This window comes from Zeus faber (genome assembly GCF_960531495.2).
Source record: "Zeus faber genome assembly, chromosome: 17".
NCBI lineage: Eukaryota > Metazoa > Chordata > Actinopteri > Zeiformes > Zeidae > Zeus > Zeus faber.
Window position 1 is genome coordinate 9088871 of NC_137204.1, and position 15344 is coordinate 9104214.

Sequence of the window (15344 nt, forward strand, 5' to 3'; positions counted from 1 at the left end):
CCTTTCGGGAATACCCCTCCTCACCCATTTTTGCTTCCTGCGTTGCTACACTCCCTCCACCTCCCCTGCATCCACCTGTTGGGCTCTACTCTTCTATCTAACCGGGGGATTGGAGCTCATCACTCCCATATTTCCAACTCGCTCAGTATCTCTATGTTTGCTGTGCACCTCAAACGATGAAAATAAATAAAGATCATTTTGAAGTCGTCCGTCAGAAAACACGGCCCCGAAACCGGACTAATTGAATCCGCGTGCTTGATTGCTTTGATTCCGCCCCTGCCAGTGTTAGCAAATAGTTTTTGTTTAGTCTGGAACTAAGCAGTTTGAATCCCGGTGCCAAAGTTTCCATTATACACGGTAGATCTGGGGAATTTGGAGCTTTGGAGCTTTAGGTTGGGCAACAGGAGGAAAAAAAAAAAAAGGGTCAACGGTGAGCTCTTAATAGCTCTCGTAATAAGATGGCACGAAGAATTGACAGGAGTTTTGGCGAGCCCAGAACAGAGACCTCACGTCACTTACCGATGTAGTTTTTCGACATGGCGACCTCTTTAATTTCGATGTGGACGGAGCCGCGCGGGATCTGCACCACCTCCATGTAGCCTGCAAGAGAGGCCAGCGCCCATGATGTCATGTGTCGCTGTCTCGCCGTCCAAGTCAATTCAATCTGCAAGCCTGGGTTGCCTGTGTTTACAAACTACGTACTGCAGTGAACATACGGCGTATTCTACTCGGGGCTAAAAATAGGAGAACGGGTCCAGAATTCAAACGCACATTACATTTGATTACGTTTGAAAACCGTGCAGAATTAGGACCAAAGAAAAAAAAAGTCATATTCTTTTTCTTTCAAACTCACACAGAAACGTAGAGACGCAGAAACGCACGCACACACACACACACACACACACACACACACACACACACACACATTATTTTTAGATGGTTTACTGGCCATACCATAGAAGGAGAAATATGTTCTCTCTGTCTCGCCCTCACCATTTGTCTCTATAGACCACCTCTGGACACGACTAACCTTCAGCCTCATCTCCATTCCTGATTTCTTCACTATAGATGAGGTCATAAATAGGAACATATTCTATTCTTATCTGAAATGCTTACTCTTTTGGCAACGGAGGAGAAAAAAAATTAACTTTTCTTTTCTTTCGTTCTTTAGCTTTTATTCCGTTTTTAATGGTGATGACTGGTGAAGTCTTCCATTCACACCGACTGAATTCAAACCCATCCAAACCCCCCCCCCCCTAAAACAACAAGAGGTGCCATTGTGTTCATGTTTAATGTTGGAGTGTGGCATGTTTGTTCTTTACCTCCTCTGGGGAGGGAGTCGTTGAACAGTCCCTCGGTGCCTTCGCAGGTGCTCCCGTCTCCTCCGCACACGCGACATCGGTCTTCCTTCGCGTCCGATCCCAGGATGTTGTCACAGCCCACGTGCTGATGATAGAACAGTCTGGCTTAATGGAGGTGTCTGTTATCATTTCTTCCTTCCCCACATTGTTTGGATAAGACAAATTCACTCATTTACTCATTGAACGACCCCCAGTAAGATCTCTCTTAGGTTCTCCTCCTAATATTTACAATTTCCCTGTTCATGTTGTCTCCCTCTCTTTTTCCTTCTTATCTCTCAAGGCAGCAATTTCAGTGTTTCGGAAACTACTCCCAAACACACTGTTCCGCAAGTTTATCAAATTATGGCGGTGAGGTCAGAGAGGTCAGGTCCGGTCACATGATTCGTATCTTGCAGGGCTACTTTTGTCAGACAACTTGACGGCGCCACGCGCTTCCACGTCCTTACAGGCCGTCCTATTTAAGCAGCCAACCCCCCCTGCCCTACCTGCTTTGCTGCCTGCTTGGACTCGGATTAGAAATAAAACAGGTAATATACTCCTTTGGTCGGAAAACTCCACTCAATCTGAGAACCGCGCTGAGAACCGCTCGGTCTGACTGTGGAAAAGGGGCGATATATAAAAAAAAAAAAAACATGTTTATTGAGACGTGACTCAGCTCAGCGCGGTAGCACTTCAGAACTTAGAACGATCATTATAATGAGGCTTATCAAAACGGGCCTTTTCACAATTTGAATTTGAGTAATGCTGCGGATATAAGACATTGTGATCTTTAGGGCATTGTTATACGGGACTTAAAGATTGCGAGTACACACAGAACACTTGGCTGCTTCACAATCTCTTCAACGGGGAAACATATTTTAAACAGTTGTGGCAGGGTAAATTCTTCTCTATCTTCTCTATCTCCTCATCTATAGAAACTATCACACACACACACACATTGAATGTAATCAATCTACTATTATCTTTGTGGAACAAAAGCAAAATCGTGCCAGCTTCTATTAAAGCAACTTATTGTGCCTTGTTATTTTATCTGCTATTTCAAATGTTTGTTTGAACTAAACAATAAATTGTACTTTGGGCATGTGAATTTTCTGTTTTATTCGAGTCAAAACACAATCCTGGTCATGGCTGGTGAGTGTGATAAGATATCAATCACCATTAACAATCAACTGCAAGGCCAAACCTTGATTGTTTTAGAAATATTAGAGAATAATGCATTTTTTTGTGTTGCGTTGGTAATGTCTGTGCCAAGCAATAAATGGTCTGTTGGAAAATAAGAAATACATTACATTACAAAAATAAAAAATCAGAAATACAGAGAAAATGTCCATGACTCACATCCATGGCCAATTTGATTGATGTTTTGGCAGCTTGGTTAACTTAAACATAAATTAGTTCAATTAAATTGACCTTTTTTTTTTTATTAATTTTTTTTTTAATGAAAGCCATTTTGTTGTTGTTCAACAAACCAAATAATGAATTATAACATGAGGGAAAATCACAGTACCTTCCCACACAAACCCAACCCTAACCCTAACCCTAAGTAAGTAATAACAATAAGCTCTGTAATGTAAAAATAAAAAATGAAATGCTGCACAATGCATGAATGGGAACGTAACTATCAAGCTCAATGACATCTCGTTTGAAACAAAACTCGACAAACGGTGTCCATATGAGAAAGTATACCATCAACAATGGTCTTCTCAAAATGTTCTCTATTTGCACTACACTGGCAGTGCATTGCACTGCTGCCTCACAGCAAGAAGGTCCTGGGTTCGATTCCCGCCTGGGGTGCTATTGGCACCATGCTCCGGCGGGTTATCTCCCAAATAGGAGCCTTTCTGTGTGGAGTTTGCATGTTCTCCCCGTGCTCACATGGGGTTTCCTCCCCCTACCATCAGTAAGGACCCCCACCAAAAACATGCACACATCATCGTCTGACCAGCGATGGACACTTGTTACCAGGTCCCCGGGCGCGTCCACGTATGCTGCCCACTGCTCCTGGCTGTGCCCCCGAAGGAAGGACAAGCCAGGATGGGTCAAATGCAGAGGCTTCATTTCACTGGCCACCACCCAAAGCATGTGCATGTGTGTGCGTGTATACGCATGTGTTGTGGTGTGTTGCATGACAATTAAAGATTTTATTTCTAAAAATGCCAGAAGCCCTCACCTTGCACTCTCCATTGATGCAGATGTCCAGGGAGTCGGCCTGGCAGCGCGTTCCATCGATGACGGCAGGAGAGCGCTCTGTGTAGAAGTTGTAACCCTCCGCCAGGCAGTTCAAAGCGCACGGCTTCACTCCACCTGGTCGTAAACGTGCAAGAATCTTTACTTTGGCTCGTAACATCTAGCGCCACTGATAAACTACAAAAGTACAAAAGATAAAAATGGAAAAGGTCTGATTTGGAGGCGACAAAGTCATTGTAAGAGTCTGGTCAATTTTGCCAGTGTGAAATCGCAAAACATTTTCTTCCTATTGTGTCAAATTTCCGCTATATTTTAAATCGTGTTTCCTGGCCTGGGCGCATTTGCAGTGCGCCGATGATGGTGTTCAATGGAGGGGGTGTTTTCTTGCTTTCTGGTAATGTTTCTGTGCCACTCTGATTGGCTGCTAAAGGGAAAAGCCTTTTCCACCCGTTGAATAGGCCTGTGCTAGGGTATACGTTTTATTATAGGATTTAATTTAGAATTTATTCGTAATAGAAAATATCTAGAGAAGTGCTGGTAGTGTTCCAATCTTCTGTTGCTCCATGTGTGTTAGGTACCGAGAAAGAAATGTTCAAAGTTCAAACTCTAGTTCCACTCTCTCTAAACAACTTTGGAGATGTGCTTGCATGTTCTAGTTTTGTTTAGTTTTTGCAGCATTTGTATATTATTTCAATTAAATGTCAAATAGAATTAATATTAAACAGAATGTGTAAATAATTCCACGTTCTGGGAACATATATTACCAAAGGAAAAGCAACGAAAGGAAGAAACAGTGTGCATCAAGATTCAAAATTCAAGAGATTATATGTCACATACATATACATATATGAAGTTAAATGTCATGACACCCGGTGATTACGCACAATAAGCTCTATAAGTTTTAAAAATACTAAAAATACTTAAATGTGTGCATCAGTGCTCCAAAGGGCACAATAATTGTCAGAGCACTCTCATTCTATATAAATAAGGGTACAAAATGGCCCAGAGGACCCTGGAGTTTGTGCAGCAGGCTCTGCTCAGCACTTTAGGAATTCTCTTTTCATCAAAGTGACTAAAGTGTCAAAGCTGGGCAGACACAGGTCAGACCCCAGACAGTGGCTGATAAGGAAAAGATAGGGCTTGGAGAGGATCAAAGTGCCGCGGGCCTTGGAATGAGATATCGGGCGATCGGCGCGTAGCTCCACCCACCTCCAGTGTAGGGCTTCCAGTTGTAGAACTTCCCCCGAAAGGGCATGCTGTCAAAATCGGCGCACTGCTTCTCCCGGAAATCCCGGGATCCCGCGGGGCATGTCTGCGGCAGAAAACCCGGAGATTTGCTTTTTTAATAGGATAAGATGCTTACAGTTACTGCTACAATCAGTAATGAAAAAATACCTTTTTATTTTGTAAACATTTCACGGTCCAAATTACATGGCCGCTTTCTTAATGTCACGGTCAATTTGTGTGTGAAAACAGGTCAACAATGTAAAACTGTAGAACTTCAATACCCCAGCAGAAGAACCCAAAGAGCAGCGTTGGGAAGTTGAGGTCCGATTTTTTTTTTTTTTGAGGACCATACATGGGTTTTCACACCATGACGGCGATGCACTGTCTCAAACGAAATTCCATGACAATGCATGGACAAGCACGTCTTTATTTATCACAGAGAACGCCGAATCATCCTTCTCTCCATCCTTCTCGCCAAAAGACCCTTGCGAGACAGGCTGCGGTGCGCTGTGATACTTAGTGCTGTCCGCGTAGTAAAGCCCAGACTAAAACAAAATTTACTGCGAAGGCAAAGTTCTAGGAACGATGAGTCGGGGGGGGGGGGGGGGGAGAAGGATAACCAGCTATGCCGTGACAGGCCAAATCCATCTAAGGTCAGAACGTTTCGCAGAACCTTCTCCAGGCAGACCCGCTGCATCTGCTGCTCGACGGCAACAATCGCGACATACCAGAGCCACGGCCTTGGTCCACAGCGGACAGTTTAGGTTTCGGGCGTTTTTTACACACAAATGCATTTCACAAATAAGAGACGACAGTCAAGGGGCAGAGGAGGTGGGGGTGGGATGGGACTCACGTCGGTGTTACAGGATCTGTAGCGCTTTCGTTCTCCCAGACAGTACTTTCCTCCTCCAGAAGGACTAAGAGAGAGAACAAGAGATGCGGACGTTAGCAAGTGAAAAAAAAGGAGGTGGTGGACTTTTGACAGCGTCATCACTTCTTTATTGAAATCGCCCCAGGTACACTGTGACTTTCTAACATCATCCTGAGTCTACAATCTGTCTTCTCCTCCCTCCCTCCCTCCCTCTCTCTCTTCTATACCCTTTTTTTTTCTAACCCCACCCCTCGCTTCCCTTCCCCTAGCTCTCTGTCTATACCAAAACAAGCCCTGGAACAGCCTCCTCCCCACCCCCGTAATCCTCCTTTCTCTCTTTCTATGCTTCTTTCCTCTCTTCACCCTCCCACCTTTTGAATCGGGATCCGTTTATTGGTCCGAGCACATTTTCATATATGAGGAATCTGACGCAAAAAAACCAAATTGGAAGGATTTTCAAATTAATAATAATTTAAAAAAATAATAATAATATTTTTTTTTTATTAATAATAATAAAAAAGGCTAAATACTGCAAAACAGCTAAATAAAAAAACTAAATAGCCAAATATATATAAATATACAGAATATATAAAATGTGATTTTATGCACAGGATAAATTCAGTTAAAAAGTGAAATCTGGGACCTTATTGTGGCTAGTGTTTGGCTGGGTATAAAATATAAATATAGATAGATATACTGTCCAGGATGAATAAATATGTATATTTATTCATAATTGACAGATACACTTTATACACATGAACTATATACTGTATACATGAAAGTGGGTTTAGCTCAACAGTAAACATAACATTATCAGTAACATTACATTAGAGTCTTTAGAACATTTTGAAACTAACATGTTTACCCTCTGACACTAGTTGACTATTACACTAACTGAATAAAAACACAAAAGCACGCACGCATGCACACTTACACACACGCACACACACACACACACACACACACACACACACACACACACACACACACACACACACACACACACACACACACACACACACACACACACACACACACACACACACACCTGGAGGCAAAACCTGGATGTGTGTGTTACGCTTGCTGTGGCTTACTTTGCCTACTTACGCTGGGCTGTCACAGTGCCTCATGGAGGAGGAGACTCCGCCCCCACAGGTCCTGCTGCACTCGCCCCATGTCGACCAGGGTCCCCAGCCTCCGTTCACACTCTGGGGCCAGGTACCAAACACAACGCACTCCCCCTGATAGCACCACTATGCAGAAACATGGAAAGAGAGAACGGACATTTCAATCATGGTCATTTCAGAGACTTCACAAGACTTTTCACCCTCCCCCACAGGTAATGCATGTAACAAATTCCTACACAAATGTCACTGTCCTAGATTACATACCATACCAGAACACACACACACACCAAAAACACATACTTATTGGCGCCATAATATTGTCACTTTTTAGAAGAAGATAGATTTATATTTTTTTCTATAATATTGTCACTATATGATTACATACTTTATAATATAATATTAATTGTATTTATATTTATTTTGTGTTATTATTATTATTATTATTATTATTATTATTATTATTATTATTATTATTAATAATAATAATAATAATAATAATAATAATAATAACAACAATAATAATAATAATAATAATAATAATAATTTATATATATATATATATATATATCTAAATTTACTTTGCCCCTCGCACAAAACATGATTTTGATAAGTACAATACAAAGTGCTTCTGAATCACTAGTGTTGTTCTTGGAATGAGATTCTTATGAACCAATCATTGCCCTCTGATGTCATCGGTGCGTGCGTCAGTGTGTAAAAATAACCATCTCTAGCCTTATGCCTAAACTCGACCATCTCTGAGATAATATGTAAACAAAATGACTTTGTATAAAAACAATGTATTTCCCACACTTGGGAATCGAACCTAGGGAACGAACCCACCCAACATAACCTGTGCCTAAACTTGCTTAATAGGATAGGATACTTCCTCATTCCTACTAGAGGGATCTAAAGCCCTTTGGCATTGTATATGTCACAAATTTGCACTGTGTTAACATTTTAATATGTTGAGGTAAATAAAACATATGCAATCCAATGCATCCTTCTTTCCTTATTTATCTGAAAATTGCGTGTATAGAAGTGGCACATTAAGGGCTGTGGGGAGCACAGGATTAGAGACCATCCTTTTGTCTTTCCAACTGTGTCAGTGGGTTAAGATCCCCGGAGAGCAGCACGGCCAAGTTGCTGGCTACATTTGACCCATCACTGCCCACGTGTCGTGTTCCATGATGGTGTCCAAACAAGATTAGCAACGACGCTGAGAGGAGAGCGAGGAAAGGAGCTGAGCGAAAAGGGCCACGGGAGAAAGAAAAGTCATCGACAAATCCGCAGACCAGGATAATGGGGCATCGGTAATGCAGGCATTTGTGTCTTAGCGAAATATCAAAATATCACACAACTTCTTTTCCCCACCAAAATATCAGGCTACCCGTCTTCAGCCCTTATCCTATTAGATCAAAGCTTATTTATTATTGTGTTTTGGGAGTGTGGAATAACATTGAAAGTACTTCACATTTTTCTTGTCTCTACGGTTTCTACGGTCCTCTGCCTTCTCTCTGTATCCTCTCCACTGTGCGATCATCGCAAATCCCGCCCACCCCCACCCCCACCCTCACCCTCACCCCTCCCGCCTTCTATCTTGTCCCTGCCTCCCTCTCCCCACTACTGTTGGCGGGGCCTCCCTCCATTACATGCTTGGTGAGAAATGGCTGACATTCATATTCCTTTGAAGCCATCTGTGGCGAGGGGGCAGACGGGGCATGCCGCCGGCTCTTCCCAAAGCTGCTCCAAAGCCCCCCCGGCTCAACCTGGGGCCTCCCGTGTTGTCCAGGACCCCCTCGGTGGGCCCCCGTCATGAAAGGCTCCACTGACCTAACGGTAATAGCGGGTGACAGCTTGTGACACTTTCCTATTCTTCCCTTTGAAACCTCGGACCATCCCGCTACAATGGCCGCCGTAATCCATGTTAAAACTGTCTCCCCTAACCTGGCCGGCATCGACAGTGAGGGAGCGATGACATAAAGCCTGGCGCGCATGTGTGTGTGCTTATATATTTGTGTACGAGTGTTATGTGCAAGCATGCGTGCGCACACCCCGTTGCATGAGTGAATACTGGGAACGGTGCCCCCTCCTCCGACTCGGAAGATGATGCAGAAAGCCCCAGCGAGAGAAAAAGGGTCATTGGGTCAAAGCTCCCGGATACCGGACCCCGGGTGATTGGGTTGGTGATTCCCAAGACGGCAATGAGGCAACTTACCCCTTTCTCAATGCTGCCAGTTTGGCAAAGAGTCCCTTCAGCCGCTGGAATACTGTTGGTGACACAGCGGTTGCTTTTGCTAAGGCACCAGAGCTCTCTACACACTTCCTAGGAAAGAAGGCAAAAGCAAGTTGATCAGAATAGACTTGGGCTTCATTGGGGTCAGGATCAGAATGATTAAGTTATCAATAGTTTTTCTGGAAGTCCCTCCCCCCATTGATATACATTTCTATCCTGATGGTAATGAAAGGAGCCGCTGCGCTACATCGTAGAGTCGTCATTACCACTATTGTATCTGCACTCACTTCTTATCAACAAATAACAGAAAGAAAGGAGCCAATGAGTCAGCATGGGCGACTTAAAGTGAGATTTACTTCTACAGCCCATGTGCTTTTGATCACAGCACGTCTTGAGCAATCGACGCAGGGTCATCCGGTGATGCTAATGTTTTCTTACGAAAAAGCAAAGAGTCAGCTGGATCAACAGTGTGACTAACGTGCGCTCACGTTCCCCTCAGGACCACAGGGGACCATGACATAAAGTTCAAGACATCACACCCGGCCTCTTCGGGGAAATCAACAGTGAGCAACTTGGCCCTTAAGGGTCAGAGAGGACGACCCCACGCATGACAAATACTTAGTGTTAGTAATATCTCCATCTTCTGTCCCTTGCTGGTGAGTGTGGAACATGAGGAGGATCTGTCTCCACTGCAAAACGACAACGACAACGTCTGTGTGTGGGTGTGTAAGACAGAGAGAGAGAGCGGGGGATAGAGTCGTACACTAACAGAGAGGCAGAAAGAGGGGCCGAGACTTATGACGTATGATCGAAAGAGATCAATGGCAAAATAGCCCAAACAGCCCAAATAAATAAAATCATCAGAGTGAATGCAACCTTGCATTGGATTTCCCGTTAACTCCAACTAGGTCACTTCTCCATCTCGACTTCAAAGCCTTTTACAGGACAGCTGTGTGTAAGGAGAAGCGTAGGCCCATGAAAAAGACTTATGATTGCACGCATAGATCCTGACCCCCGGGTCAGTAAATATGCCACGGCCCCGCAGCTCCCAGAGCCCTTCCAGATTAAATAAAGCAGCAAACTGCCACTCTCTGGTTGCAGCGACTCCCCTTCTGGTTCGGCCAGCTGGTTTCAATAAGCCCCCCTCCCTGCCGCTTCCATTCACAATCTCAGCCACGCTAAAAGGTCAGCGACCCAGGCCTTAACCAACATGGCTGCGGAGCCGATGGATTTATGCTGAGGAAGAACAAGCCGGTGATAAGAAGGCCAGGGGGCTACTTTAGGAGGGTCCTGCTAACACAGCCATCTTTCACTTTGCTTCTCAGTTTCTATATGGAGTTTATAGAGGAGTTGAGCTTTCTCAAAGCTAAACAAACTACTTCCTAACCCCAGACCCACCCTGATTCTTGTTTTTAATATGTCATTGTGTGATTTCCCCAAAGTTCCAGGACTTTTCTCGTCTTATCTCCAAATGCCTCCTAGAACCGTCGTGACTCAATTCAGCGATCCGTCCCAGTTGTGGTCAGATTGGACATGTCTCAGAGGACTATTTTACATATGGATGTTTTAACCATGGGGACTGGAGACTGTAATCATTTCAACTACGGCCCTTTCCCACTTGCACAGAAAGCCCAAAATCTACTGGCAATGTTCCATATGGGTGTCATGTCGAAAAAAGGAGCCGGTATCGATGTTCAGTAAAGGTCGTTCCGTAATTTCTCAGCTCTCAACTTAGTATAATTCCCGGCGAAAATGCCATTAGAGCTGTGAATGGAGGTGTGTGTGAAGTGAAGCAGTAACTTTGCCAGAAAGTAGGGGTGGAGCCGAATCCAAATGAAGCACAAATAGTGGGTTTTTACAAATATTTATTTTGTACAAATATTTCAAAAGTTACTTGTTTTCGGGAAGAAAAAAAAAAACATTTGGAAAAATGGCGAGTCCGATCCGAACCGTGGCGCACGCCTGCAAAGACGACAAACCGAAACACGTCCGTCTATACAGAGACAGGTCTTTATATTCTTAAATTTTATTCTTCTTAGAATGCCTCTCAGACCCCAGACGTGTCTTTTAGAGTTAGAGGTGCGGTGCGGGGACATTGGGCACAAGCGCTTGGCTTGCCCGTCGGCTGTGCGCGGAGCCAGAGAGGGAACGAACGGACAGGGAGAGGTAGAACGGGTGGAGAATTTTCCTTCTCCGGAGGCAGAGAGTGTAGGACAGGCTGAAAATGATCACACTGATTTAATAACATTTGTTTAGGGTTAGGGAAGAGGAAGGAGGGGCAGGGAGACGGGTAGCAAAGCGCTGGTCTCTGAGAGCCAGGAAAAAAACTGATTCAGATTATACGTCCCTGACCAACAGATTGTCCAAACAATCCCATCCACACTGAATATTACGTACTACCATAACCCACTACGTACTGTGCCATAACAGTCATCTAATGTGGGAACAGACTCCATACGGGACTTCTCCGTAAAGTAGGCCGATGTGGGAATGACTACCTACTGCCTTTGCTGGATATTTTTTTATTCAGCAATGTTACGGATTCCATGTGGGAAATGGGCTCTAGTAACATATCCACACTTACTGTATTTGGCTGTGTGAAATTACCCCTAAGAATAGTTGAGACAAATTTGGATGGCTTATAATTTAGCTGTATTTTACATTTTTATTATATTTCACACCATCTGTTAAAGGAAACTAACTTTGCAATTGTCATTTCATAGTCTGGCCATGTAAAATGCTTTTCAATATGAACTTTGAGACAGATATCATACAGCATTTGCTTAAAATAAAATAAATTAACATGAATGTGAGGAAGTTCAAAAAGTACATTTTGCTGACTAGGCTGTAGCCTCAAAGAAAAACTCTTTAATTTATATAATCTTTTATCCATTTTTGTGGTCACATCTCTCCTATGAGGAGTCATAATGTATAAGACAGACAGACAGACTTTAACAGATGGTTGAATGGAATCGATTTGATCCTTTAGAATACACCCAGATGAAAAACTGCAATCTAGATCTGTCAAAGTTGTGTGGAGACTGGAATTCCATCCACTCATAAATGGGTGTCTTTCATGCTGATCTAAAACCACAATTATGAGCTTATGGGTCAAAATAACAGGGCGTAATTTTGAGGCCTGTTATAATCCGCTGTCAAATATTTCTTTCATTGAAATGAAATAGCTCGATGAGCTCAACCGATGTAAATCTTTGATGTGAGCAAATTTTGTTGATTAACTCTTTGAGGCGTCTTTCAATCTTTCTTTTTCATTGCGGGCTGTGCTTTTTTTTTGTGTTTCGTCTGAGTGTCGCTATATGCACTTTAGGGTTTTTTTTTAAGCCTATAAAAGGGGTTGTTATCCATGCTCCAAGTGGGCTGGTTCTCACTGTGACTTTTTCTTGAGTACCAGCACTTCTCACGAGCTGCCAATACTCTGTTCTGCCCTCTCAAGTGGACATATAGTAAAATATATCATATTTTATTGAGTCAGAGTGCAACATGTGAATAAGGGGAGTACCGACACCTATTTTTTTCCACTTCAAGCACTGGTAGTTCAATTGTTATAGAATCCTAAATTTCATAAAAATGCATAACATCTAAATGATAGGGAACTGACTTGTAAGTAACAAAGCAGAATAAGTAAAGCATGAAGAAAATCAATGAATTCTTTGTTACATTTCAAAACCTACAATTGGACATCAGATCTTCATTTGATATCAATGAAAATATTACTGGCAACTGGTAACACTTCAGTTTGTACAAGGAGCGCTCTTTGAGGAGAGCTCAACAAGCTCTCCTCAAAGTCAGCCATCCTAAACCATGACATCTACAGTATATCCTCTTCCAGGTCTCTTGGGGACAACCTACATCATCTAGAACCTTTCAAGAACTACTGGGGACACCTAGTTAGATCACCTAGTTCTCTTCCAGGTCAAACGAGACACCTAGATCGTCTAGATCTCTTCCAGGCCTCCTAGTGACTTCTAGATCATCTAGATGCCTTCCAGGTCTACCGGAGACACCTAGATCACATAGATCCTTCCAGGTCTACCGGAGACACCAAGATCGTCTCGATCCCTCCAAGTTTACTGGAGGCATCTACTTTAGATCTCCCAGTTCTGTTCCAGGTCTACCAGAGACACCTAGACCATCTAGATCCCTTCCAGGTCTCCTGAAGACGACTAGATCATCTAGATCCTTTCCAGGTCTGTCGGAGACACCTAGATTATCTAGATCCCTTCCAGGTCTCCTGAAGATGACTAGATAATCTAGATCCCTTCCAGGTCTACTGGAGGCACCAAGCTCTCTAGCTCATCAAAATGACTTTGTCTAGCTCTCCATTTATCCTTTACTAATGGCAGTCAGATCCAAAACTGTGCCCTCTCCTTCACACCTGTAAATCCACAAAATTAGCCCTCGGCTTATCTGCCCACTCTCCAGGCAGACTTGGAACAGAGGGCAGACAACTCTTTGCTGTGAGTTACCATCTTGGTTCTTGTGTTTTTTTGAGGGCTGATTTCTTTCCTCTTGTTAATTCATTTTCAACACATCACATCCACAGCACAACAGCATGAGCATGGGAATAGTGGTCCACAATCCATGGCACAGAGAGTTAACTAAGCAGGTTCATTCAGTGCAACCAACATGAACCCCTTTCTTCAGGGCGGTGACCCTCCCACTCCACTGCAGGATTATTCCCCACAGCATCAGCTGTACATCACCTCCTTCTTACGTCCCCTTGCTCCTATTCCATTCTTGCAGCCTTCTAGTCACTGCTAGTTTTGTAAGAATATCCTACCCCGTGAAGAATTAATATCTTTCCTCTCCTGCTTTTCTAACTTCCATACTCCCGGAACATCCATAGTTCAATTGACCACCGCCTTTCTGTGAAATACTTTGATGGTCTGTTGAGTTTACTCTCACAGTAAATAACCAGACTACATTCCTTAAATGGCTCAATTGGTTGTCTGTTGCTCTTATTTTTTTCCAAAACGCATTTGGCAAATCCAGCCAAGTTTGCATCAGTAATCACTTAAATTAGGCATTTTCTTGGCTGCTCACCTGAATACACTTGGATGACCCCTCATCTCACTACAGTTTTAACCCCTTTACACCCTCTACTCATGCTTACGACACCACCCCTCGTCCATCGTGTCCATCCATGAGGTAGTTATTCCTATGTTCAATGAACTCTACCCACGGGGGGCAGCAGCAAGTTGATGGCAGATGCTGTTTCTACTTCTGGTTCACAAACTGCTTCTACTTTCCCTGACAAATTTAAGCTGAGTACTCGGATTAAGAGGCCTACAAGCTTTGCCTTTAACATTTCCATCCCACTCTCAAAATGTAAAATCTCAAGCCATTTAAACTAGTTTTCGTTGATCTGCTGCATTTGGAAAAACATTATGGGGGGGGGGGGGGGGGGTATGGGAGGAGGGGGGTGGATACTGTGGGCCAATGAGAATTGAACAGGTAAGCAGAAGAGCAGCATGATAGATGCTGTTTTCTTACCCCGTATTTGCACTGGCGTGAGGAGGATCCATACTGAAAGCGACACTGCTCATCTGCATCGTACACCTGCCCCGGGGCCACTGTTGGGTACAGGAAGTCTCGTTTCAGAGGTTCATTGTCCAGACACGTCCCCCGACCTGAGCTGTCAAAAAGACAAACCTACAATAGGATTGTTTCTTGAACAGGGCAACCTTTTCTCCACTTGGCTGAATAGCAGAATCAAAGTGCCAAGAAAGAACAACAGCAACAACAACAACAACAACAACAACAACAACAACAACAACAACAACAACAACAACAAAAGCCACTGTTTTTGGAAAAACTCTGTTGTTTTGTTCGGATTTACTCCAGCTCCCTCACTGCATTGCATATCACAGCTTGCGCTAAACAGAGTTTTCAAAGTGAGGAGACTGTGGAAGACATAAACAGAATCAAAACAATAGCGAGGAGGTGAAAGCGAGCAGAAAGAATAACCCAGGGAACCGAGTCCCCTGTGATTATATGGCGCTGCACTCCACTATACTGTATGTAACACCAGCGCGCATGGAGGAGCCAATAAAATGACATAGCAGGAGAGGGGAAGGGGGCTATAGGCGGATGTTTAGTCTGCTTTGTCAGATAGATATATGTATATTCAAAAAGAACATTAAAAAAAAACAGCAATTCTGTATTCTGGTAAGCAATGTTCCACATGACTGAAAAATTTAAAAAAATACTCACTGGTAGCCATGAAAGGGAACAGGGCGCCTGTTGTTGGTCTGTTTATTTATCCTGGGGTGAGATGTTTATTTGGAGTTTATTTAACTGTCTGCGTCTCTGTTTGT

The 15344-nt window shown here is 43.4% G+C and overlaps 1 protein-coding gene across 1 annotated transcript in view; it reads right to left on the reverse strand.

Moving 5' to 3' along the window:
• The window catches only part of adamts6 (ADAM metallopeptidase with thrombospondin type 1 motif, 6), a gene marked incomplete at its 3' end in the record, with an annotated part of 52225 nt that overhangs the window by 11600 nt on the left and 25281 nt on the right, over positions 1-15344 (reverse strand). The window contains exons 10-17 of the mRNA XM_080018346.1: positions 14521-14662; positions 8989-9096; positions 6754-6899; positions 5629-5692; positions 4758-4860; positions 3532-3665; positions 1323-1446; positions 520-600 (exon numbers count right to left, since the gene is read on the reverse strand). Coding sequence (XP_079874472.1) covers positions 520-600; positions 1323-1446; positions 3532-3665; positions 4758-4860; positions 5629-5692; positions 6754-6899; positions 8989-9096; positions 14521-14662 — 902 coding nt within the window. The remainder of the gene's footprint in view (positions 1-519; positions 601-1322; positions 1447-3531; positions 3666-4757; positions 4861-5628; positions 5693-6753; positions 6900-8988; positions 9097-14520; positions 14663-15344) is intronic.